Here is a 23,905-nt window from a genome sequence, read left to right as displayed (position 1 = left end):
GGCAAGTTAATAATTCAATCTTGATTAAAATTATGTCCGTTACAGTCACTTCATGGGTTAATTACTTATTAACGATCTTAAATAGCTCAAACCCAATCATATCAGACTAGCCTTGCTATATTAGTGCCAGCTGACTATACTCCACGTTTTCAGTTGCAGAATAATCGAATATATTTCCCCATCATTTCAGGTCTCGCTTATCTCGATGCCATCTCTGCATTCACTTAAGGAATTTGGTCCCTGTGAATCCTTCGAGTAACTGAATCTCAACAGCATAGATCCACTTGTTCTGGCCAAATAACTCCTCTACATCATATTGTTTCTCTAGCCTCCTGGAACAACCCTGTACGACCACGGAGAATCATTATATAGACAGCAGCTATTAGAGAGAACTGAGTAATGAGAACAGCAAGAACAACATGTGTACACATTTCATGGAAGACTTAAACGGGAGTTTTGAATGAAAGATTTTTCTGGGTCACATAATCTGGGGCCAGATTGTACCAGTTAGTTGTTTTCCACTGTTAAATGGGTGGGAAGCTGGTCCCTGGCAGCAAGACACAACCAGGGACCCGTATGGCACCCGACCCATTGGAAGGTGGTGTAGGAAGGTAGTCAGGTCAGGAGAGATGCCAAGTGGCTTGTCCAGGCATTAAACTGGAGGAGGAAAGGGAAAACACAGTGGCCCTTTCCCCTGCTTTCTACACACACACAGAGCAGTGACAACTTATTTTACTCTTATTTACAGAGTCATTTATATTTGCGTGGCACTTCAGAAACAGAGTAAGAGCTATCTGGGGGCCTAGGTGTGAACCATATTTGCTTGGAGCAGGGACACTTCTCACCTGCATTTCATCCTCCTTAAGCATCCCGACACAGCACTTGACCGTTCCTGTGAATGGGGTAGAGCGTATACAAGCCATCGCCAGTCCCGTAGGCAGTAAATTACGTATTGTAGAGCAGGTTGGCTGTTTTCAATCCTTATAATTGTCAGAATGATTTCTGGCTCCTTGGGGGCTACACACAGAGATGCCCTTTGGCAATGTTTTGTTTTCCTATTTGGGGTTGAAAAGAAGGCAACTGAGGCTCACTGACGTGGCAAACACTTAGGCAAGATGCCCTTCATTTCCTTAATGAGCCTATTAAACAGATGTATCACACGTGTAACTATGAGTCTCAGAGGAAAGAAACACAGAGAGATAACTGACTGTCCTGAGATATTCCTAGTACACGTACACAAGAAAACAATGTACAGGCTGCAATAGTTAACTGGGAACAATGTGATCCCGTTGCTGGAGAAGTACATCAACCTAAAACACCTCGACACTTTTCCTTTTCGCACGGCCCGAGTTAGCTGTGCCTGAGCATACAGCTTCCCTGTCTGCTTCAGCTTCCCCGCCTCCAAAAGGGAGATGATAACATCCTGCTTCACGGAGCTGCTGGGATACATTCATCTCCGGGGTATTTGGGGAGTCAAGCGTCTGGTGAAACTGTGAGTGCTCCCTGAACTTGAGCAAAATGAGTGACTGAAGGGAGGTAGTCTTGGTTTAGGTCACAAGAACCGAAGACTGTATCAAAACTCAAAAGGAAATTTACTCTCCACTTTCCTAAGTGAGTCCTTGCAGGTGTGCATCCCAGGATTCAATCTCCCCAAGCAGATTAAAAAATACTGCTACATTAATACAAATATAGTGGTTACCAGGCATACAGCGACTGGCTCTCATCACTCTCCGCCACACAGGATTTTATTTAAAAGGTTAACTATGACCCAATACTGCACATTTTCCGGTGCTTAGCCCCATTTTATGGGGAAGTGGTATTGCTTAGAGGGCTAGTAGCTGTGAGCATCGCCTGTTGAAGCTGGCTCACTAGTATATGCCAGGCTAAAGGCTCAGTGTGATACAGACAGGCTGCAGGCTCCCTCGCCCCGGTACCGTCAGTACCAGCAGCACAGCTCAGAAAGGGAAGATACGGAGGGATGAGCACAGAAGCAGTTCCTTCTCTTCACAGGACAGGAAGATGAGGCAGCTGCTCAGCTGTGACACGAACCGAGCAGAGAAGTAGAGCCAGGGGAGGTCTTCAGTACTGGAAATTACCAGGGAGAAGAGATTTAATAAGTGAAGGTGCAGACAAGCCTGAATCTTGTGTCCTGATCATGTATTAAGAGCGGAAAAACAAGGAGAAGACGGAAGAGCAAATAGCATCAACAACGTTTAGGAGTTGGAAAGAGAAGATACATTAAAACACAGGCTTATTTCTCTTAAAATGTCACTCTCTGTCAGCTGTCATGGTTTCCAGACTTTCAGAATTCAATTATATTGTAATTACTTCCTATTTGAACAAGGTCACAAAAATAAAAGCTCAGTACCTTCCTACATTATGGTCTGCTCTATGTTCTTTACACTCCTGTAGCAGCCAAGTCTCCTTTTCTGATGTCAACAAATTTGCCTTCAGAATAAAATGCTGGTTTAGGTCCATTAGTGCAGTGTAAGGCACATTAATGAGTTAAGAGCCATCATTACTGATCTTTCCGAGAAGCCTCCCAGAGCACAGATGTCGTTATCCTCTTGCTAACCCTTACAATTCACTTTATATCACAAAAGCAACAAAAAGAAAACAAATATGAAACCCAGACGCATGTAACCTTAGGACAGGTGCTTGTTCTACACATGCCCTCGTCGTTGAGTAAGGATGTGTGAAATCCCTTACATCAGGGGCTCGAAAACGTTTCTCAGTTTTTTCCGCCTCTCCCCCTGCCCCCAAATTCCCATGATAGTACATAATCTCCTATAACATTCCTGTATGATGTATCAGAGGTTGAAAATCCGCAAGGCATATAGGTGAATAGCTCCCTTGTTTAAACAGGTAGCCTGTAAACACTGCTTGTGCCAACGTCCTTCTACAAGACATTATTGTTACTGATGTTTTGTGGCTGTTACAGTAAAGAAAGACGGAAAGAAAACAAAGCGGGACTCTGCTGTTCCCGGGGAGCCGGGCTTCCCAACAAGCCCCCGTGCGAGCTCTCAGCCCAGCGCTGGATCTATAACCGTGTGGCTCCTTTCCCGCTTGCTTCAGCCCTTAGGGCCTCAGCCTGCGTCCGGAGGAGAAGCTGCCTGATGGGAGAGACTGATGAGCGCAAGCAGAAAGCCAGATGGACTCTGGCACTGCCCAGAACCACCCGTCCCCCTCATTCACCTCAGCAATTAGTGCTGTGCCTGTGATGAACCCTTTTGCTTCAGGCTAGGAGGTCCTCTGCTGTCAGAGGGCAGGAGGAGGAGGTTTTTGGGGGTTACCAAGTCCAGGCAGTGCCTCCTTCCCCTTCGCGCCTTCACGGGGCCGCTTCCCCCGGCCCTGACCAGCCTGGCTCTGTCGAGTCCTGAAGCGCTCGGGTTCCTCACCTCGGCAGGAGGTGGCGGCTCTGGCGCATCTCAGGGCAGAGCAAAAAACCACTCTGCAAAAATGGATCCCCTGGGCTAGAGAGTCACCGCCTTTGCAAGAACCCCTCGTCAAAACGTCCTGCTCCGAAACACAAACTGTCCCAAAGAAGATGCTGCTTTCTTACCCCATGTCCTTCCTCCTCAGAAAGGAACACACCCTGCTTCAAGCTGTGCTCAGAAAAGGAAAAAACAAATGGGGTACTCTTGGAGGAAGTTCATTACAACACAAACCTAAATTTCACTTTGTATTACAAGAGAAATGATGGCCTCTGAGCTTCCTGCTGCTATTAAAAGGAACGGGATTTGCGCCTGTACAGGCCTACGTGAGGATGACGGTGCGGACGAGCTGCTGTGACGAAGAAAACTGTGTGCTGGGATCTACATTCTGCAGGCACCAAATTGCAGCTCCTTTCAGTGTGAGAGCCCACCTTTCGTTTCTACCTCACAAAGAAAGAAATGGCACTTACTGTTTTCAGGACTATTTAAAATTTGAAAGTAATGCAGCAGTGACAAGATGATGAGATAGGTTTTTTTCCTCATTTCTGACAGGTCAGGTAGATTGCAGTCATCAAAACTAACAGCCTGACAATACATTTTTCATGTGTCATTGACAGTGGGAAAAGAAAAGGGCCCAAAGAGGGGAAAATAGTGTATCGGAAGGCGCAGGCGTTGTTGAATACAGCAGCTTGCACCAGGCTGCCTTCGGGGAGAGCGGGAGCCTGTGAGCAAGCGGAACAAAGAATTCTCGTTAGGCAGTTAGGAATCAAAGCCCTGATCCGTTTCCAATTTCTTCCACTGCTCTTGACTAGCTGAAATATAATCAATATTCCCTACCGAGTATAGACGGAGCATCCCAGGCGGCACAATCAGGTGGCTTACTCCGACTGCCTTGAAAGCGTTCCTCATGAGGCTGTACAAGAAGGTCATTGATCTTGGGCTCTAAGCCACGGGTTAACAAAAGGATTTCTGAGATTAAAAAAAGAACTGTTCAGGCAATCACTTGACTCTGCTAAGAACTTTAGCTATAGTTTAATTTTTTCTGGGAGGTCAAAGCCTTAACCTCTGAGCCTCTCCAAGCTATGTCAGCCACAGCAGATTTACATCAGTGAGAGCACCCCTGTATTTCTCCTTTGGGAAGGGAGTGCTGAGGACCCCTCCAGGTTGGTGCAAGGTGCAGATGCAGTTAGGCTGGAGGTCTGCTGAAGCTGAGGCGTTTCCAGCTCTGTTGTCACAGTAAGCGGGTGACTCAACCCGACGTGCCGTCTTTGGGCCCGAGCCGTGCCCAAATTTGTGCCTATACTGCCAGATTGAAGAGATTATTTATTATGCTGATTAATTACTCGGAGATGAGATTTTCTGGGTTTTTTCATAGCTTTTGACGAACTTCACTTGCAGAATCAAATTTTGGTTAAGAATTATTGTCAAGGAAATTTCATTAATTAAGCAGAGGAAGTTGAAAGGATAATAAAACGGATACAATAACATAATGAGGACTCGATCTTCATCTGCTGCTTGAACAATTGAATAGAAAAATGAGATACATGGTCAAGGCTTCCCAACGAATAGACCCACAATAATGCTTTTAAACTTTTTCCTATGATCTTAATTTTTGTTGCAGAGATAACAAACATGGGGAAGTGTGAGCAAAGAGGAGAAGGAACCTGTTACCCCCCTCACAGCTTCCACAACTCATCAGTACGCCTGCGGGTGCACATCTGAAACAGCAATGAGTGTAATGGTAATGAACTTCTTTAGATAGAGGCTGGCTGGCGTGGCAATGGGTTGACACCTCTCTGCCCAGGTGCTCACAGTATTGCATGAAAAATAATCATTTACAAAGGAATTCTTTCAGATGTAAAGCATACAAAAGAGCCAAACACCACAATACTAGTTAAAAATTTGGGAAAGAGTAAACCGGCACATTGTCATTCTTAAATAAAATGAAAGACCTCTACAAATGGAGATAAATAGACTAGGACATTTCTATATAGCACTTTAACTGGATTCTCCAAAGCCTCTGGCATACAGCTCTGCACCTCTATTTACCAGCCCGATGTAATTTATTTATGCCCAAACACAAACAAATTAAACACCATAAACAATTTAACCCTATGTTTACTACACTACTTAACTCTCCACAAGAGAAACAAGGCAATAATACGGTGAACATAAAAGCAATTAACTGCAGGAAACCAGACGCTCCTGAAGCAAAGTGATAAGGAGATCCTTAAAATGTGAATATTGCCCTTATAAAGCATCCAGCTGAACTTCTACTTCAGTAGCTACATATTGCTTAGACAACAGACAAGTAACCACTCACTGAAATTAACTTTGAACAGTATCAATAATGGCAAAAATAATGCCTGGGGTTTGTAATGGAAAGTTATTAATAGGGACTCCAGTTCTAAAAGCTACTGTGACTGCAGAGCTCTGCATTTATAAAATGCATACGGCCCTCTTTCTATACTTAGTTTTGTTCGTTCGTTTATTTTCAGAGAAATTCAACTGCAGGTGCCTGAGAAATCAAACTCCAGCAAAAATGCATAAAGACACTGTCCCCAGTCTCTTTTCCGTGTTTATTTGCAAAAGCTCTGGGGGGGAAAAAAGGGGAACACGGTTCACCTTTACCATTTTTTCCCCCCCAACTATTTTTAAAAGTTTAGCTTTAGGTCTCAGCGTACATGGTTCTTCAGAATTCATCCCCTCATTTCATTTGTCAAAACCCAATCATTTCACTTGTCAAAAACCAAATGAAATGAAGCAAATGTCTGGTCCCAACTGTTCTCGGCACTACACTGAGAATGATTCCCTGTTTTTTTCCCCAAGCCACTGCATGCAATAGCCACTGGCTCTGGATTACCTGAGCTTTCTGTAAGAGTCATGACTTGTTTCCAATCACTTAAGCTTTAAATTCTGTCACATCTGCAGAAAAAAATAACCACCGCATTCCTGAGAAAGACACCTATCAGAAAGGCTGATCAAATATGACACAAGGCAGCTTGAAATTTTTTGCCCAGATGTAATCTTTTCCAAATGCAAGTATTCTAAGATTTCTAGGCATAGAAATAAAAGATAATCCTCTTTGTTGGCACTGAACTTCTGGTAAGCAACAGAGCTTCTTCCCCCACTGTTCAGAGGGGGGAATATGGAGTTTCTTTGGTCACAGGAATTGAGTTCTAAAAAAATAAAGACACAATATTCTTCAGGGTCCTGCAATTGAAAAACAAGTTATCGCAGACAACTCAAAGACTTCGGCTAGCAAGGGTCGCAGCACCTTGGCCCCAGGGGCTTTCATATGGGAAGAAATAGACTTCCTCTGAATTACCACTCTGCTACTTACTGCTGAGATGCTACTGTTTCCTCAGATCTGACTGCTTGAAACAGGTCCAAGAGAAGCACAGATGAATTTTCACCTCCATGGAGGTTCCTCCATCTTAAGCTTGAAGAGTTTTGTTGATTTCTGTAGCTATGCTTTTCTGTATAGATACTTTTTTCTTTATCTATACTTTTACCTACATGTCTTCTTCCACAAAATGTGAACACCGATCTTGTTTTGCTTTTCATGATGGTCGTAAGTGCTGATGCCGAGATACATTTATTTTTCCTCTACAGCCTCTTTTGCACCACAGAAGAGTCTTCAAAAAGAAAAGCACCTTACTGTGAACAAGAGGTACTCCAAACCTGCCGGGCACCGTCACCGCAGTCTTTCTCCATATTCAAGGCACCCCTCAGAAAAATCAGTTACAAGTTACTGGGTTTGCTTCTGTCAAAGGAAGAGAGCGTTTAGACTTTCTCTTCTAAAGAACAACTAAGATGACTATTATGCTGACCATAGTAACTCTATACACTCTGCTCCTGCTTGACGTACAGACCACTGGAGGTAGAAAACTTTATAGAACATTGGAACATGTCACCTTCTAGGAGGTTAGGCAATCCTCCAGCCAACCTGAGTCTGGGATTCACATGTGTCCAATTCAGCTTAGGAAAAATTTTCACTTCCTCTTACTCATAGAGCTGAGTTATTTTAGACAAATCGTGGCAAAGATGGCACAAGACGGAACTGTCAAACAGTGCGACTCCCCGCCACCTTCATCTATTGCTCTCTGTACTATTTTCGGAATCAAGGATGGAAAGCAGCTGTTATTCATCCTGGAGGAATGAGCCAGATTCAAGAAGCTTAAGCCCAGAGATCTTCCCAGTATGCTTTCCTTCTTCAGTTCTGAACAGGAAAACATCTGTCACCCTGGAAAGCCGTGACTCCTGACAGCACAAAGCTGAACAAAACAAGTTTAGGTGGCCCGCTGGACCACGGAACAGTTTTCAGAGGTCACCCTCACCTTACTGAATTAAACCGCTGACACTCAGGGCAAATCTCATCACGCTATATGCTGCGACACAGTTGCTGTGGATACAGACAACGAATATTTCTATCCACTTCTCCACCTCAAACTTTTATAGTTCTTTAAAGATCCTTACCTTCAACACTATTTTTGTTGATGCCATTACTCATGGAAGTACGAGCACACACGCCAACAAATGACTACTACAGGGACACCAAAATGTTTGTACTCAGTCAGGTTGCAAAGCTACTTGAGATGGTTAAATGGGATTACATTTAATTATTATTAATAAAATCATATTCCTTCCCTGTTGATAAAAGTTAACAATATACCTGATTTCATTTACAAGACCAACTCAGAGCAAATGGAAAAAAAAAAACAACCAACCAAAACCAAAACAACTGCACAGTTTTACCAATGCTTAAACACCATGAAAATATAACCTCACTGCCAGGCAACGTATCTGCTCACTGAAAAGTCAGACACGCAGAGTTCAAATAAATAAGTATTTCATGGCTGAAGCTGATTTTTTAAATGTGTGACACTTTCTACGTTGTTAATGCTTATTACCAAAATGACAATAATATTAAACGTCCAATTCCACTGTAGGCACTTTTAAGCTGATTCTCAGGTGCCAGTTCATTGCGCTGTGCTATACCACAACGCCAAGCAGAAAGAAGGAAGCTGAACCTGAAAACAGAGCAGGCGTTAAAAAACATGACCCTCCTTACAACGACAACAGGATCCTGCACTTCGGAGATAACAGTGCAGACATAGTAAGTGGAATTGATCATTGGCTTTTAATAAGAAACCGCATACAGGCACAGCAGGGTTTTCTATAGATCTAAACACAATTCTCTTCCAATTTGGTTTGGCCTTTTCTTGAGAAGTTGATAAATGAGCAATTTTTTCCCTGTCCTTTATGTTGGAAGATTAATTAGATACATCACTGGTAGAACCAAAGGAATAAAAGGCTTGTGCGGTTTCGAGGCCTTTCTGCAGTTATCTCCTTTGCTCTTCTGTGGCATTTCTGTTGTCTTACCACCTCTCACAACAGCAAAAAACGCCGAGTATCTAGATAAATGCACATATATACATATAAACACAAAGAGAGAGAATGCACTAGAGAGAAGAGAGAGAGCAAGTGAGCTATTTTTACTCCTTTCCATTGAAACTCACATAAATCAATATCTAATTCCCTGTTAAACCATGCCTGCAAAAAATTGCTTCCAGATAAAACAGCAACAGAGCTGCAAATAAAGTAACTCACCCACATCAGTAAGGGGTGAGCTTCAAAACCCCGCTTTGAATTCAAAACACTTAAATAGCAACATTATTAAAGTAAATCTGTTTTAAAACTACTCAAAGAACAATTCTGAAATGAGAAAAAGCTTAGCCCAGCTCCTGCTACCTTAGCCTTTTCTTTTTGACTCCGCTAGCACAGCTATTTATTCTCCATGAGCCATACAAGGGTCCTGGTGCAAGCCACGACTGTGGGTGTGCCCAGGGGGGGTCAATAACCCTGTCAGCACAGTGACAGGTGACAAAAATGTATGTGCTTGCTTTGCATTGAAAAAGGCACATTTTTTTCTCAAGGCCATTTGCTTCTCTCCTCTGAGGTGCTGAGAGCAGCAACCCTGTAACACGGCTGGGTCCGCTGGGGAACCTTATCTCTTCCGAAGAGGGGAGAGATTTCCATGGTTAGGAAGAAGCTTCTCTTAGAACTTCAATACACCAGGTCCGGCCGGCCATGGATGATGATGGAAGATGAGAAGAGGAGCCACTGTAATCCCTGAGCCATGTAAGAGAAGATATTATTACAGACGCTGCCCTGTAAACAGAAAAATCTTCCCTGCAGGTTCCTTTACTCAGTTCCTGTATTGCCCATCCCATATGTTCCCCTCACCTTCAATGGGCACGAGGGGGGAAAACCCACAGTTAACTTCCCGCTATCTCTCCACCTACCTGTCTTCTACACTCAACGTCACGGCATTTCTAGATCTGCAATGTAACACATTTTGAATGTTAGCTCTGCTCCACTTTCAAAGATCACGGGACAGTCATGGAGAAACGGGCACAACTCCCTGAAGTCACTTGAAAACTGTCAAACCAGGAAATTTTCGTAGGGAGAAAATCTCCCAACAAGACTTCCCTTCTCCCATTCTACAACTCAACTGACTGAAGTCGGGTGTAAGAATAGAGGTGACAGGCTTTGCATATTAAAATCAAATGACATTACAATTTCTTTAGGACATACGCAGATCTCTACAAGAGAAATTGCATTACGAGACACAAAAGGCAACTGAGGCAGATTTAGTGAGTATGCAGAATGTGTTAGCTGTTTCAATAAAATAGCACCATTAAGCTTAACCTTCATTCATCTAAAACAGGCTCTCTCTTCATTCTTCCGTTTATCAAATTGGGCTTCCAGAGACAAAGAAAAACCTCTGAAATGCCCTGGAAAGAGAGAAAAATTAGGAAAAAAAAGTGCCCCCCTAAAAGCATGAGTACAAAAAGCATCGGTAACCACTCTACAAAGTAGGAAATTAGGGTAATTCCTTATTCTAGAGACATAATATGCAGCCTGCTCTGGACAGGTAGAAAATTATCATTCCCAAACCCATTTTTACAACACAATTGTTACTGACTACTCTAGGAGAAACATGCCCCTCCCTCTGTAAAGGCCATTGCAAAATGAAAGGTATGGTCATTATAGGTTAGAAAACTAACAGGAAACAAAGGAGGACAATCCCCCATTCATTAACTCCAAATGTTCATCTTTTATTACATTTCATTAACCCCTAAATTAGCATCTGACACCCTACTCGGAAAATTAATGTCTTTCTCCTCCGTTTGACTGTTCCTGAGCTGGGAAATGTGCGCAATATCGGGCTCTATCTGCCCTAAGAGTCTCGGCAGATGCCTTCAGAGATTCAGTCTCTTCCATCTGAACATACCTTGTACTCTGCAAATGTTGGCTATAATCCATCAGCCAGGTATTAATGGGACCCTAACTTTGCATATATGCATGTAACATGCATATGACAAAAACAAAGGGAAGTTTCTTAGGCCATATTATTTCATAGTATGAATTAGTTCAAAACGTTCCTAAACCATGGAATACTACCCAACAATCACCTGCTGGAAATACTAGTATTATTTCTAACTCCACTGACTTTGTTCACAGTGATTTCTTTACTGGTAAATGATCGAAATTCAGACCTGGTGAGTAATCACCATGGATAGTCCTTAACTGAATGAGACATTCTCTACCACATCTTATATACAATTTCCAATTAATAGGAGCTTTTTCCTTTGTATTTGCAGAGTTGTTCTTAAGGGAGAGACTGACGCTAATTCTTTTTGTTTTAAAAACAGGATGATAAACCTATTTCCAATGCAGCACCTTCAAAATCCAAGGGTTAGGTCCTGAACTCATGAGTTAAACTTAAAAATCAAGGAATTAAGAAAAATTAAGGAATTAAGGAGAAAAGACACCAAGTATTTTTTCATTTGACTTCTCTACAACCATGTCAGCTAGAGTTCAAGAAAAAAAAAAAGAAGCAAGGAGAGGTGGATTATGATTACATGTTAAACTCCTGATTTTGTTTTGCAGTAACATGGGAACAAAATGAAAAGAAACACTGGAAAAGATACAGCCAGACTATGAAACCTGGCCACACCACGATTCTGTTTTCACGTTTCTATGCCTCAGTAATTAGCTTAGAAACCTAAAGAAAATACTGCCTGGCACTTAATGTGTGATACTTACTCTAAAAGCATCTGGTGTTTAGTCTACAAATACTAATACAGAAGTGAGAAGCAGTTGAAAGACACAGTGCCTCATTCATACAGCAGAAAAAAAACATATTTAAGGGTCTTGTTTGGTTGGGGTTTTTTTAACAGAACAAGTTTTGCTGCATTCAACAAGACAGACAATGATTCTTCATATAACCTCTGCATTCCCTGGGACCTCTTCTAGTGATGATTATCAACACTATAATTTCCTCTTTGAGCATGTCAACTCCTGTAATTATTAGCTCCTGTTTGTAAATAAATACCACGATTATAATATCTAATTACAGAATCATGGAATAGTTAAGGCTGGAAGGGACCACTGGAGAATATCTTGTCTAAACCACCCCCTCGAAGCAGGGTTACCTAAAGCAGGTTGCTCAGGGTCAGTTGCATTTTGAGTATCTCCACAGATGGAGACTCCACAACCTCCTTGGGCAACCTGTTCCTGTGCCTGATCACCCCTGAAGTTAATGAATAAATAAATAGCTTTTAAATAAATAATTTATTTTATTTCACTTTGTGCCCACTGCCTCTTGTCTGTTCACTGGACACCCATGAAAAAACAGCCTGGCTCCCAATTCTTTAGTTCCTCCCAGCAGGTATTTATCTACATTGGTAACATCCCCCCTGAGCCTTCTCTGCTCCAGGCTGAACAGTCCCAGCTCTCTCAGCCTTTCCTCACAGGAGAGATGCTCCAGTCCCGTCACGGCCCTTCACCAGACTCTCACCGTGGTAGCTCTGTCTCCCTTGTCCTGGGGAGACCAGGCCTGGACATCGTACTCCAGACGCGTCTCACCAGTGCTGAGCAGAGGAGAAGGATCGCTTCCTTGACCTGCTGGCAACACTCCTCCTGATGCAGTCCAGGATACCCCTGGCTTTCTTTGCAGCAAGTGCTCACTGCTGCCTCGTGTTCCCCTTGGTCTCCACCAGGACCCCCCAGGTCCTTTCCTACCAAGCTGCTTTCCAGCCAGCTGGCCCCCAGCAGGTACCGGTGTACGGGGTTGTTCCTCCCAGGTGCATGACCTTGCACTTCCCTTAGTCGAACTCCACAAGATTCCTGCCAGCCCGTTTCTCCAGCCTGTCGAGGTCCCTCTGGGCGGCAGCACACCCATCCGGTCTATCAGCCACTCCTCCCAGCTTTGTGTCACCTACAGACTTGCTGAAGGTGCTCTCTGCTCCACCACTCAGGTCGTTAATGAAGAGGCGAAGCAGTATTGGTCACAGTATCAACCTCTGAGGTACAACACTAATGACTGGCCTCCAACTGGACATCCTGCTGCTGATCACAACCCTTTGAACCTAGCAACTCAGCCAGATTTCAATCCACCCCACTGGCCACTTACCTAGTCCATACTTCATCAGTTCGTCTAGAAGGATGCTATGGGAGACAGTGTCTATACTTGCTGTACTTGAGATAAACAACTTCCTCAGCTCTCCACTCATCCACCAAAGCAGTCATCTCATCATAGGCGGCTATCAGGTCAGTTAAGCATGATTTACCCTTCATAAAACCATGCTGATTACTGCCAATCACCTTCCTCGTTATGAGCTGATTTTCTTTTCGGCCTATCAAATAGTTAATGTGCCATCTCCAGTCAGAGGTTACATTCCTGTGATTCAAATTTGGCTCTCTAAGGCCATTCTTGTCGGCAAAAGTGAGAAAAGTTGATCCAAATGAATAGAAGCTGAGCATGTGAAGTCAGTTCAACCCTTGTGTGTTTTAACTGAATGTGGGACATCGAGTTAACAGAGTCAAGGCATCACATAATCACTCAGCAGCGATGCGTAACAGAAATACTAAGATCAGTCTGCAACAACTACGAATGGAAGTGTCTGCGCGCAAAAGCACCAGAAGACACGATACAGAGAACGGGTTACGGGAACGGCATGTATTGATAAGCAAGCACACGAGTGACAGCTGTCAAACAATGAGATGAGATGGCAAACGATGAGAAATGTTTTGCTACATCTAGACCAGAAAGCTGGCACTCTGTTGAGGCCGTACTAGAGACGACCAGCCAGTCGAAGACACGCAGCAAAGCTATGGCACATCACCTCTACCACCAGGAAAACGGGCTGGAAGCCACAAACCCACCCGCAATGAGGAAACAGAGACAAAGGGCAGCAGTGACAGGCTGAAGCCAGCAAGCTTCTGAGGAAAAGATCACACCATGAGAACTGTTTGACTCCTAAAGAGTAGGAAAACTTTGTCTAAAAGCCAGTTTATTGTCATCCATCAAGAGAAACCCAAGAGACACAGTAAGGACTTTATAGCCACTGTCCCTCACCCTCATCACACACAAGTGATCTTGGCCAGACAGAAGCCTTGGTGTTGGTGAGCACGTGGCTATCAGTATGAGTGGCATCTATAACAGAAGGAGTACAAGTGAGTGAAAACAGATTAATTGAAAGTAAATATCACCATCCCCTTCAATAAGATCCTGCACTGCACTTCCTCACGTTAAGTTCTTGAAGCCTTTCACGTTTTCACTGTTTCAAATAGACCACCTTAAGTTCGGAGTTTTCCCTACTTAGATTAACTTTCCTGACTAAGCCATTAATCCTGACAACGACCTTAACTAAAAGGCTCTGAGTTTCAGAACGCTCTGCTCCACGGGTTTAGCTGTTCCTAGCTTAACTATCAAAAGACCGTTCAGAGGACAGTTTAGATCCCCTCCTATGTCTTATATCTGAATGAAGGAATGAGTTAGCAGAACCCAACTATACTCCTTACAAGGGTGGAGTGTTACTGACACAGCAGAGGGTAACTTAAATCTACTTTTCCCATCCCTGACAACCCCACCTCTCAACCCTGAATTGTCCCTCCATTCCAGTAATTCCTACTAGTCCTCGCGTACTTCTGTAACACCCAGGAGAGCGCCTTGACTCCGTGTCTGCTGTACTCATCTGTGCTTTTCTCTTACGGGCCGGAATCCAGAACGTGCGAAATCCTGCATAGGCAGTGGATTCACTGTCAAATCCTTCAGCCACCTTCCCGTTCAGGGTGACGAACAGTTCAGAATTTTATTCTCTGCTTTGAAAAGGCCCCATGTGCTGAACCCATACGAGGGACTATGCACTGAACATCTGCCTCAAATGTGTTTCAAAATGCTTTCCCAACAAAACACATCATATACACATATACCCAATACAAACTGAAAAATGAATGAAAAATAACATCATGTGGCACACAATAAATGAGAAAGGCAGGCCCAAGAAAATTGACAAGTATCTCTTTTGGAAAGTACCATGAGGACTTCTATTTTAACCTCCCATCAGAAAAATACACACTGAGTAAAGAACATAAAGATAATTTTCCTGCACTTGGTAAGTCCTTAAATTACTCATTTTCAAGAACTGCGCAAAGGACTAAATACTAAACATCGAACTGTAGTCTTTTACTCCAAAATACTCTCTTTCAACAGCAGAGTTGAAATTTTAATAAAACCTTTGCAGAGATCATCTTTTTCCTGGCTGGAAGAAACATCAGTGTGGCAAGCCCCACTCTTTCACAAGATCAGCGTTTTAACCAGTATGGAAAAAGCCTTGGCTTAATAAACTATGAAATTAAGCAGCACAAAAGGAAATGAATAAATATATTGGGAGAGATAAAAAAAGGCAAGGTGTTAGAGGAGCGTTCTTTCTGATGGGATGTTCTCAGTCTGTTATTGGGCCACACCAAACACACATTTCCCATCAGTGTTGACACTCCAAGAAATCACAAAAGCATTTTTTTTCCAAGATCAAATGTTAAGCCCATCCATAGCTATACACATTCCAACAAAAAAAACCCCAGAAAAAATAGCAGACCTTTCAAATGACAGCTTTATGAACCTCTGTGGCCATTTTTAACAGAAGCTTGCCATCCTCAGAAACTTACAGTCAGGCTCCTCTGATCTGCCATCGTTCATTATAAGCCCAATACTTGTGGTCCAAATGTTGAAAGTAGCCTACCTTTTGACAGCACGGTCTCGGATAGGGTAGAATATAAAAAGATATTGTGTCTTGTTAAGCTTGATATTCAAAGAAAACTAAGTTTCTACCCCAATACAATTGTAACGTACAGCAGCACCCAGCAAATAAATAGCTTCTGAGCAAAACAAGTAATATCTGGCCTCCGGTTGCATGATGATCCCACATTCGATTAATTGGCTTAGTCTAATCACTGTTTATAAATCAATCGATGAATTAGTGAGTTCTGATAACTCAGTTTGTTTGATCATGCATCAGTTTTCTATTTTAATTATTAGCTTGTACTGAAGCAGACAAAGAGGGAAAAGCTCAGAGCTTTACTTTCTTTAAACATAAAAAGTGTGCGCATGTGTGCGTATAAATACACAAACGTACATAAAAAGTAATGAACTGATGATTTCATTACCTTATTTTCCACACGCTACTGCCATTCTTAATGTTGCACCTCCCTTTTCCTGCAAAAACCCCGGGTGAACGAGAAGAAACGAAGACCGCCCTTACCTTAATGTTGCAAGCTTGTTCCATCAGTCTTCTGGCGTTCTCTTCAGCTCTGTACCTCTTGGGCAACTGAACCCTGAAGAATTTTAAAGCTCCTTCAAAATCAGCTTGTAGAAGGTCCTCTTTTGAGGTCTGCAATTAAACACAGGGAACTCCAGTAAACACTGAGAACATGCAGTCATGCTCTTTTACTGGATTTGTCATTTACTGACTGCATTCCAAACCACCAATATTCACAATAGCTCAAAAATACCCTCCTTGAAATCAGCTCTCTAACCCCTACCTCATAAAACAAAACAGAGGCTAAAGCATATCCACGGAATGAATCCCAGGCAGAGCAGCACAATCAGAGGACTGTAACACATTATTGTATTTTATCCTTCTGTACCTGCGGGGTAGGAAAGGGATTCTGGCTCAGCCTGTCAAGGTGTCACTCAGCGAGAAGAAAAACGAAAACCCAGCAAACAACAAAAACCTAGGAGAATTTATAGTATTTTCCAGAGAGCTTGTGCGCTAGACCATTGCTGATTCTCATAATGCTGCCCTAAAAAGACAACGTATATATAGATATATATGGTTACAGACATGAACAGCAGAAGCAGAAATGCATATGACTCATGAGAAGCATCAGCAAGTCAACGTGCAGAAGCCTGTGACACAATTTCTCAAAGAACACTGTGCCAGAAAATGTTTTACATGCTTATTTCTACATCTCTCATAACACTGTACCTCTCAGTGTGGCATCAAGCCTAACAGGTCAGAAAATGTTAAACATGCAACATTAATCCAGTTCTGCTGCTGACGGAGTAATATGATTCACAGGGACAAATGTATTCGTCTTCGGATTTACTAAACTACACCAAGAGATTTAGCAGATAAGAAACACCAAGCCTTGGGATAGTTCCTTTAAAAGGTTCACAGAAACTGAACGTCCAGACAAGACATTTAGGACGTCATCTCAAAAATGTGAATTTCAAGCTCTTTAACCCAGAAAGAGTGAAGAAAAACGTGTCGACGTACAGACTAGTATCACGGAGACCGGTGCTGTGTATCACGGTATTACTACAAAGACCTCGGGAGCAGCACAGGTACCTTTGGTCAAGGGTAATTGCTGAATTAATCGCTCAAGTACCACCGCCAACATTTTCACGTGTGCATCCTCCGCTTTCTCATGAGTAATGCCCTTTGTCATTTTTTGCCTTGCTATACGCAGTAGGTACACATAGTTTCCAAGTTTGATTCTTAACTATATTCCCACCCACTCAAAATTCTTTGCTGTCTCCAATTTCAGGCAACTTCTTTCCAGAAAACACACTTTGGCCAAACCTAAGAGAGTTGGCTCTACACAGGGAAAACTGGGAGAAACTGTGCAGCCTTTGACATGCAGGAGATAAGGCTCTAGCACCACTCAATCTAGCACCCCTAGTTCATTTACATGAAAATAATTATGTCTACTATGCAAAAGTCCTTTTTAAAAGTACAAATATATTGGTTCCCAAAGCAAACTGAACTTCAATATGGTGCTGCAGACGTGTAACAGTAATACTCAAACCTAGCTTGACGTATTCCACATTTCTGCTGAAAATGCTACAGTACCCTACCCAGAGGGTCTATCAAACACAGCAATTTATCCCAACTTTATTTGGTGGGTGGAAGGGAGAAGGGGTTTTGAAGGGATTTTAAATTATGTACCAAGATTGGAACAGCGACAGAAGTTAAGGGGGTATTTTCACGGTTACCCAGTACCTCTGACAGCGGAGAGCATGAGCTGATGTCAGGAGTGTGCCACCCCAACACTGATAACCATCACTGCTGTGCCCAATCTTTCACTTCGGCAAGGAGCAGAGCAGTATCTCCTTTGATGTCCTCAATCAAGAGACTATAAGGACAAAATCTACCTTGTGCATGTTTACCTATCAACCTGTGTATTTCTGGAGATTATGATACTGTACACCCTAATGGGCACTGTTGTAGTAGTTTTTGCTACGTTAATCACAAGGAAAGCGTGAGAAAACTCCAAATACAACTCAACCAGCTTCAGCATATCCGCTTCCCCAGGACCGCAGCACTTTTAAGGCAGACAACTTTTGGCATCAAAATCCTCAGAGTTCTCCCAAGACCTCTTTGATCCTCCCTTCATTCCCAGCCAAGGAAGCTGCTGGGTCATCACTGCAGGGACGCAAGAAAAGCTGCCTTCAGGATGCTGATGAGAAAAGCTCAGCTTTACAAACTATCGCATCTGATTCTGTCCACAAAAATTTGGCAGAAGGACTATTTGGCTGAGGCTCAATCAGACAAGACCGATGTAGTGTTGACAGAAAGCTGGTGCAGTTGGGTATCTAATGAATCATAGCCACTCATGAAGGCAGCTATGGCCATTGCATCCATTTCCTCTTCCTAACGTTGTATTCCTCCTGGACGAGTTTTACTGAGGTTAGATATGCATTTGCCACACTTGAGACTAGATCACCATTTCCTACCCATGATGGGCTATATTTAAGATTACCTGCAAGCTGCAGAGCGCGGTGGGAGCAGCCTGTCACACAGGCAGCGCACGGTGTCACTGCCAAAACCCGCGCTGGACACCGAGCCCCTCTGCGCCAAGTTCAGCTGGGTGATGTTGATCGAAAAGCAGTAAATGGTTTGATAACCAGCTTGCTTGCAAGCCGTTTCTCTCCTTCCCTCTCCGTGATGTCGACAGCTGTGATCACCATGCTTTTCAAACAGATTTCCCTATCACACTGCCAATTTGCCTTCTTTGGAGACAAGCTCTCCCGCATTCCCAGTCCCCTCCTCTTCCTCACGCCATGGCAGCCTCTCCCATCGTCCCCTGAAACCCAGCCCCGAACACGACTGGCCCCGGGTGTAAAGGGACACCAGCCAACCTGTAACACCCGTTTTGCTGCTGTTCTTGGTTTTACGCGGAGGGTGCTCAGATACGGCAGTGCTGAAAGACGGGGTAGTCTCCAAGACAGGCTGGTTGGTACGAGCTTCCAGCAGAGTGGGAGGGTGTTTTCAATTAAGACTTCTGGACAGTTGCTCCCAGCACAAAACAAACACCAAACACGCTTTTTGCCAAAGTTTTAGCTTTTTATTAGGAGCTGAGCTACCCTAATTGGAAGCATGTAGTCTTCCTAGAGGTCCTGACTAGAGAGTTTTATTTTAATATTCTATTTAACTTCTTTTTCTTAAATTAACATAATGCATTGAGTGTTTTGGAATTTATTTTAGAAATCAGAGAAGAAAAAACCTTAAAAAAAAAGTAATAATCATCAATTGAATTACTCTGCCAAACTTTAGAAAAGCAGATGCACCTACCCGGTCTGTCCATAGCACTTCATTTAAAAATAAATACAAAAAAAAAGAGAGGCAAATATGTCAGAAAAACAGCAATGTAAAACATTTCAAGTCAGATTTCATTCTCCTAGGCTTCTGCTTGAATCACTGTTTTAATAATAATTTAACAGCCCCCGAACAAATTACTCCCATAAAAATTTTGACTATTGAGAATTTTGAGGTCTCAACCCTGAAAAATCTTTAGTCAGTGAAAATCCCGTAAGAATAATGGTGAATCATGAAAATAAGAACTTTTCTGACAGAGTTTGCTGAACTAAGATTATAGTTATGAAAAATTACAAACCACCACATTGTATAGTTTGCTAAAAGGAGTGGTAGAGCCTATACTGTTCAGCTCTTTCTACTTTGCTGACTATTTTAATCCCATTAAAACAATCTGTTTCTCAAAAAATTAGTTTCCCTATTAAAATCACAACAAATCAAAGTAACATTTTCTGAGCAACATGAAGCGGGTCGCGTACTTTATATATTTTCTGCAAACTAACCTCTTCAGGTACTGATTAAAAACAGGAAGCAACATAAAACTTGTGTGTGTGTGTGTATAAGTAATACAAAAAAAATTTAAAAAAACCAACGTTGGCGTCCCAAGATTCACATTTCTTGACATTTTGTGATTTTAATCAATAAATCATAAAGACATTTCAGGAACCTTTTGGCAGCTGTTTGACAGGCAGAGATTTGTAAATGCGTTGCTTCGCGTCACTCAGCTCATGAACAACTTATTTCACTAAACCATTTGTAAGTTTAATGAACCAGTAATTAAAGGTTGGCAGGTGCATCGCATTTTTGTGCACTTGGGGACTCCAGGACATTTTTTATTACTCTCATGTAATTTTCAAATAATCATATTTTTCGTTAAAATATGTTTTTAAAACCAGGCAAAAGAGGAAACTCAGTGAGAACTATGACCAGAAGTCTCAGCTTCCCTTTTATGGTTTGACTAAATATGCCCTCGAATGTCCTTCCCACATCGCTGAAGTATTTCAATATATTTGTAAAATTCTCTTATATGGACAAGTTGAAACTAAGGGAAAGCCCTTCCCCACAAGTACTTAGCAAAGCTTTCAAATCTAATGGTAAAGTTCTGGAAAACTGCAAATGTTCAAAAAACAGGAATGGAATTTGAGAGACTTAAATGATGTTAATTTTGATTATTTTTTTAAAAGTAAATAATGTTACTACTACTTTCCCCAAAATATTTAGGAAAATGTGATTAAGAGAAAGGACAAAGCGCTGGCTTTTTTCTTTAATTTAATTTCTTTGTCTTCAATTATTAATTCTGCAGTCTCATTTATTACTGACTGTATCAACTAACACTTCTATTCCCACCTGGGAACTAATACAGCAGAAGACATTTTGGATCAACCACACTACTCTTCCTTAATTTAATTCTTCCTCCTTCACACAAACAGGTAAAAATTACTAATCCCGTAGAATTCTATGTATATAGTACATATATTTAGAATTTCTATAGAATGTCAGTGAGCATAAACTGCCTATTTTACACTTTAATGACCATGTGTCAGGAAGAAGACCAAGTTAAAGGCTGAAAAGAATCTGGCCATACTCTCCCCCACTATTTAAATTGCTACTGGTAAATTCAAAGTGTGTACAGGTATCCTCACATTAATTTTTCAGAATTTTTTAATCTATAACACACACACACAGAGATGTGGGTTTAAGTTCTTTTAAGGAGATACGCACTGCAAAATCAAGGTATGCGAGCTATTTTTTTCTAACCCGATAGTTCCTCTTCCACCAGTAGCAACAAGACTGCAATGCTGCACGTCGCACGACTTTGCACTGTGCTGCCCTTAAACCCCAGCCACAGATCTGACCCCACTTCAGTGACTCCAAAGGGATGAAGTCGACCTTCCGTGCTGCCAAGGAGCGCCAGGGTGGATAAACTTGGGATCCAGGCCTGGGAAAGTTTGATGGGTAAAGCTACACTGCTACAGTTACACCAGCACACGCTTCTAGCACAATACATCAAACGACTCCTTTTACTGGCGTTGCTTATGTCCGTTTCTTTACTGTGAAAGCTGTACCGTCAAACACAGGTTTTGCGAAATAAAATCTGTGCTCTCTGTAAAACACTGTGTGGTACAAAAGTGTCACGGAAAAAAACAGCTTTGGTTTTGTGCGCAATGAGTTGGCATCCATAAATACGGCAAGGATCTTGTGCACACCCAGTAGCATCCCTCTGCTCAAAATTTCATCGCTGTTTTTATATATAGCTCCAGACTTACAAAGGTAATGTTAATTCTGCCACATAAAATACTGATGAATGCAGGTAAGTGCAAACACAAAACCTCCTAGCTTCATCCACCCAAAGGGGATAAACCCGCACAGAATTAGTGCTGTTTCACTTGCCCGTCATCGCAGTTAGCTGATGCAGTGAGTAGGTGATGTGAATTTTTCTAAGGCTGGCATAAAGGTTATAGATTATATTTCTCACGCAGCACTACAACGGCATAGATTCTGCCCTTCCCTAGGTATTTATTCCCAAAACCCCAGCAAAAAGAGAAGCTTATGCACATAAAACCAAACCTAGTTCTTAATTTTATGAAACACTGAGGTTTTGAAGTATCTTTAGTTCCGATTAAAGTACAAATTCCTGGTCCTCAGAGATTTCTCGTTTTTTAAAAATCATCAGAAACATAGTCTATCCGCCTCTGTGGAAGGGGTATGCATCCAAAGGGATTTATGTCAAAAGAGGTATATTTAGCTAATAAAACCTGACAGGAAATCACATTGACTCCACAAGTCAAGACACTCTAATAAGACAAGCATTGTTTGTATTGTTTTGCCTTTTTTTCTTTCTTTTTTAGTAAACAATATTGTGTCATTCAGCAAAGCTAAGCTGCCTGGGTGATGAAGTATCCTAAATTTCCCGGTAACCTCCATCTGGAGGGCCAGATACAAAGCCTCATTAAGTCAAGTGAAAAAAGAGCTTAGCGGTTTTGCCTCTGCCTTCCCTAGAGTTCCTCACACAACAATTCAGACTGACTGGGCAGTCCTTGCCCAAGAGACGATCAGCGCTAAAGCAGCGGGATGGGATGGCTGAGTGTTTAGGTACACTTGGAGGTAAGCGGGAATAATGCTGACACACACACCAGATTCAACCATGCGTTATCAGTCCCTGTGGCAGGCACTATCCCCAATTCCACAAGTGACTGTAGGTACCCAAATTCATCTGCACTTCACTAGCAATCAGAGAGATTGTGATTTTTTATTTTTATCTAACATCTCACAGCGCAGGGACGCACTGATTCAACCACCCACCTTTTTTTTTTCTTTAACATCTTATAAGACGCAGAGCACATTCACTTACGGGAGTGTACTGCAGAACACGGAGATAGGTTTCAGTGGCACAACGAAAACGCTAGACAGAACTACAATATAGGAGTGCAGAGGGTATGGAAATAAAGGAAAGGCACCATCCCACTAGAAAAAGGGATGGGATCAGTAAGCTGTCTTCACGTGCATCACATAAAAATGACATTCTGGTGTACAAGGCCGTCGGCCAGGTGGACCTCTGAGCTGCAGCCAGGTTTGGTTACAATCCCCCAGGGAGACTCCGCTAGGACTAGGTACTGACTTCTGGATTCACCACTATTTTTGGGGTTTTCAGTCTGCTTTCTCCAGCATTAGAAACGATAAAAGCGTACTTCTCTGTACCGTAAACATGCCACAGCATTTCAGGCCATTTCACACACAGACATCATTTGCTATGATGGATAAAACCGCCTTTAACAATTTATTTCCCAGGTAATTCTACGCATGTATTTTAAACTTTTTTACATAGTGTCAACTGCCTTTTCAAAATCAAACACAGAAAACAGTAGAAAACCAAAATACATCAACGTAGCTTGAATTTTTATGAATGCTTAAAACTAACCTTTGATGTCACAAGTATAAAATTTGAAATGCTGAGCATTGAGCATTAATGCACTTCCCATCAGTATCTACAAGTAGACCGGGCATGCTGCTTATTTGGAATCATTACAGGACTGAGAACAAAAGCATTCATGGCTTTAGGAAAGATTCTTTTTACAACGCAGCCCTGGTTGTGAGCCCTTCAAGCTAGTTAAGGAGTGGCACCGATCCCCGTCGGCAGGACTAGCGTCCAGCCCTCCCGAGCTAACACGAAAAAGAAAGACTCGGTGCTTAGGAGATGGATTCTGAGAAGCCGAGAGGAAAAAATAAGAGACCTCTCACGCCTCCATTCAGTGTCAAGAATCCTGGGCGGGGGGGAAGCAGCTTTGGGAGGGAAGATGGCAAATTCGCAATGAATTGATTTCAAGAAAATGTGATCTCACCGCAAGCAGCCGAGGCACAAATAGGCGATGCCCCATTCCCAGAAGTTCCAGCACCCGACATGCGTACTCATTCACCAGCTTGCTTCTCTCGTCATGCATGTCCTGGGACTTTTTGACAGGTGGGGTGAGCTTGGCAGCCGGGGTTTTGCAAGGTACCCCTTCTTCCATGAGCAGTAAGTAG

The 23,905-nt window shown here is 42.5% G+C and overlaps 1 protein-coding gene across 5 annotated transcripts in view; it reads right to left on the bottom strand.

Annotated features, from left to right (window-relative positions):
• The window catches only part of RABGAP1L (RAB GTPase activating protein 1 like), a 261,343-nt gene that overhangs the window by 55,979 nt on the left and 181,459 nt on the right, over positions 1-23,905 (bottom strand). For 3 of the 5 annotated variants that reach the window (XM_059822057.1, XM_059822058.1, XM_059822059.1), the window contains exon 20: positions 16,049-16,177. In XM_059822057.1, the coding sequence (XP_059678040.1) occupies positions 16,049-16,177 (129 nt within the window). Of the gene's footprint in view, positions 1-16,048; positions 16,178-23,724; positions 23,893-23,905 lie in introns of those variants that run through there. The other 2 variants (XM_059822060.1, XM_059822062.1) reach the window with 1 other exon arrangement.

This window comes from Gavia stellata, chromosome 10, assembly GCF_030936135.1.
Source record: "Gavia stellata isolate bGavSte3 chromosome 10, bGavSte3.hap2, whole genome shotgun sequence".
In the NCBI taxonomy this organism is placed as follows: Eukaryota; Metazoa; Chordata; class Aves; order Gaviiformes; family Gaviidae; genus Gavia; species Gavia stellata.
The sequence above is the reverse complement of the archived record's forward strand: the minus strand, read 5'-3'. Positions and strand labels throughout refer to the sequence as shown.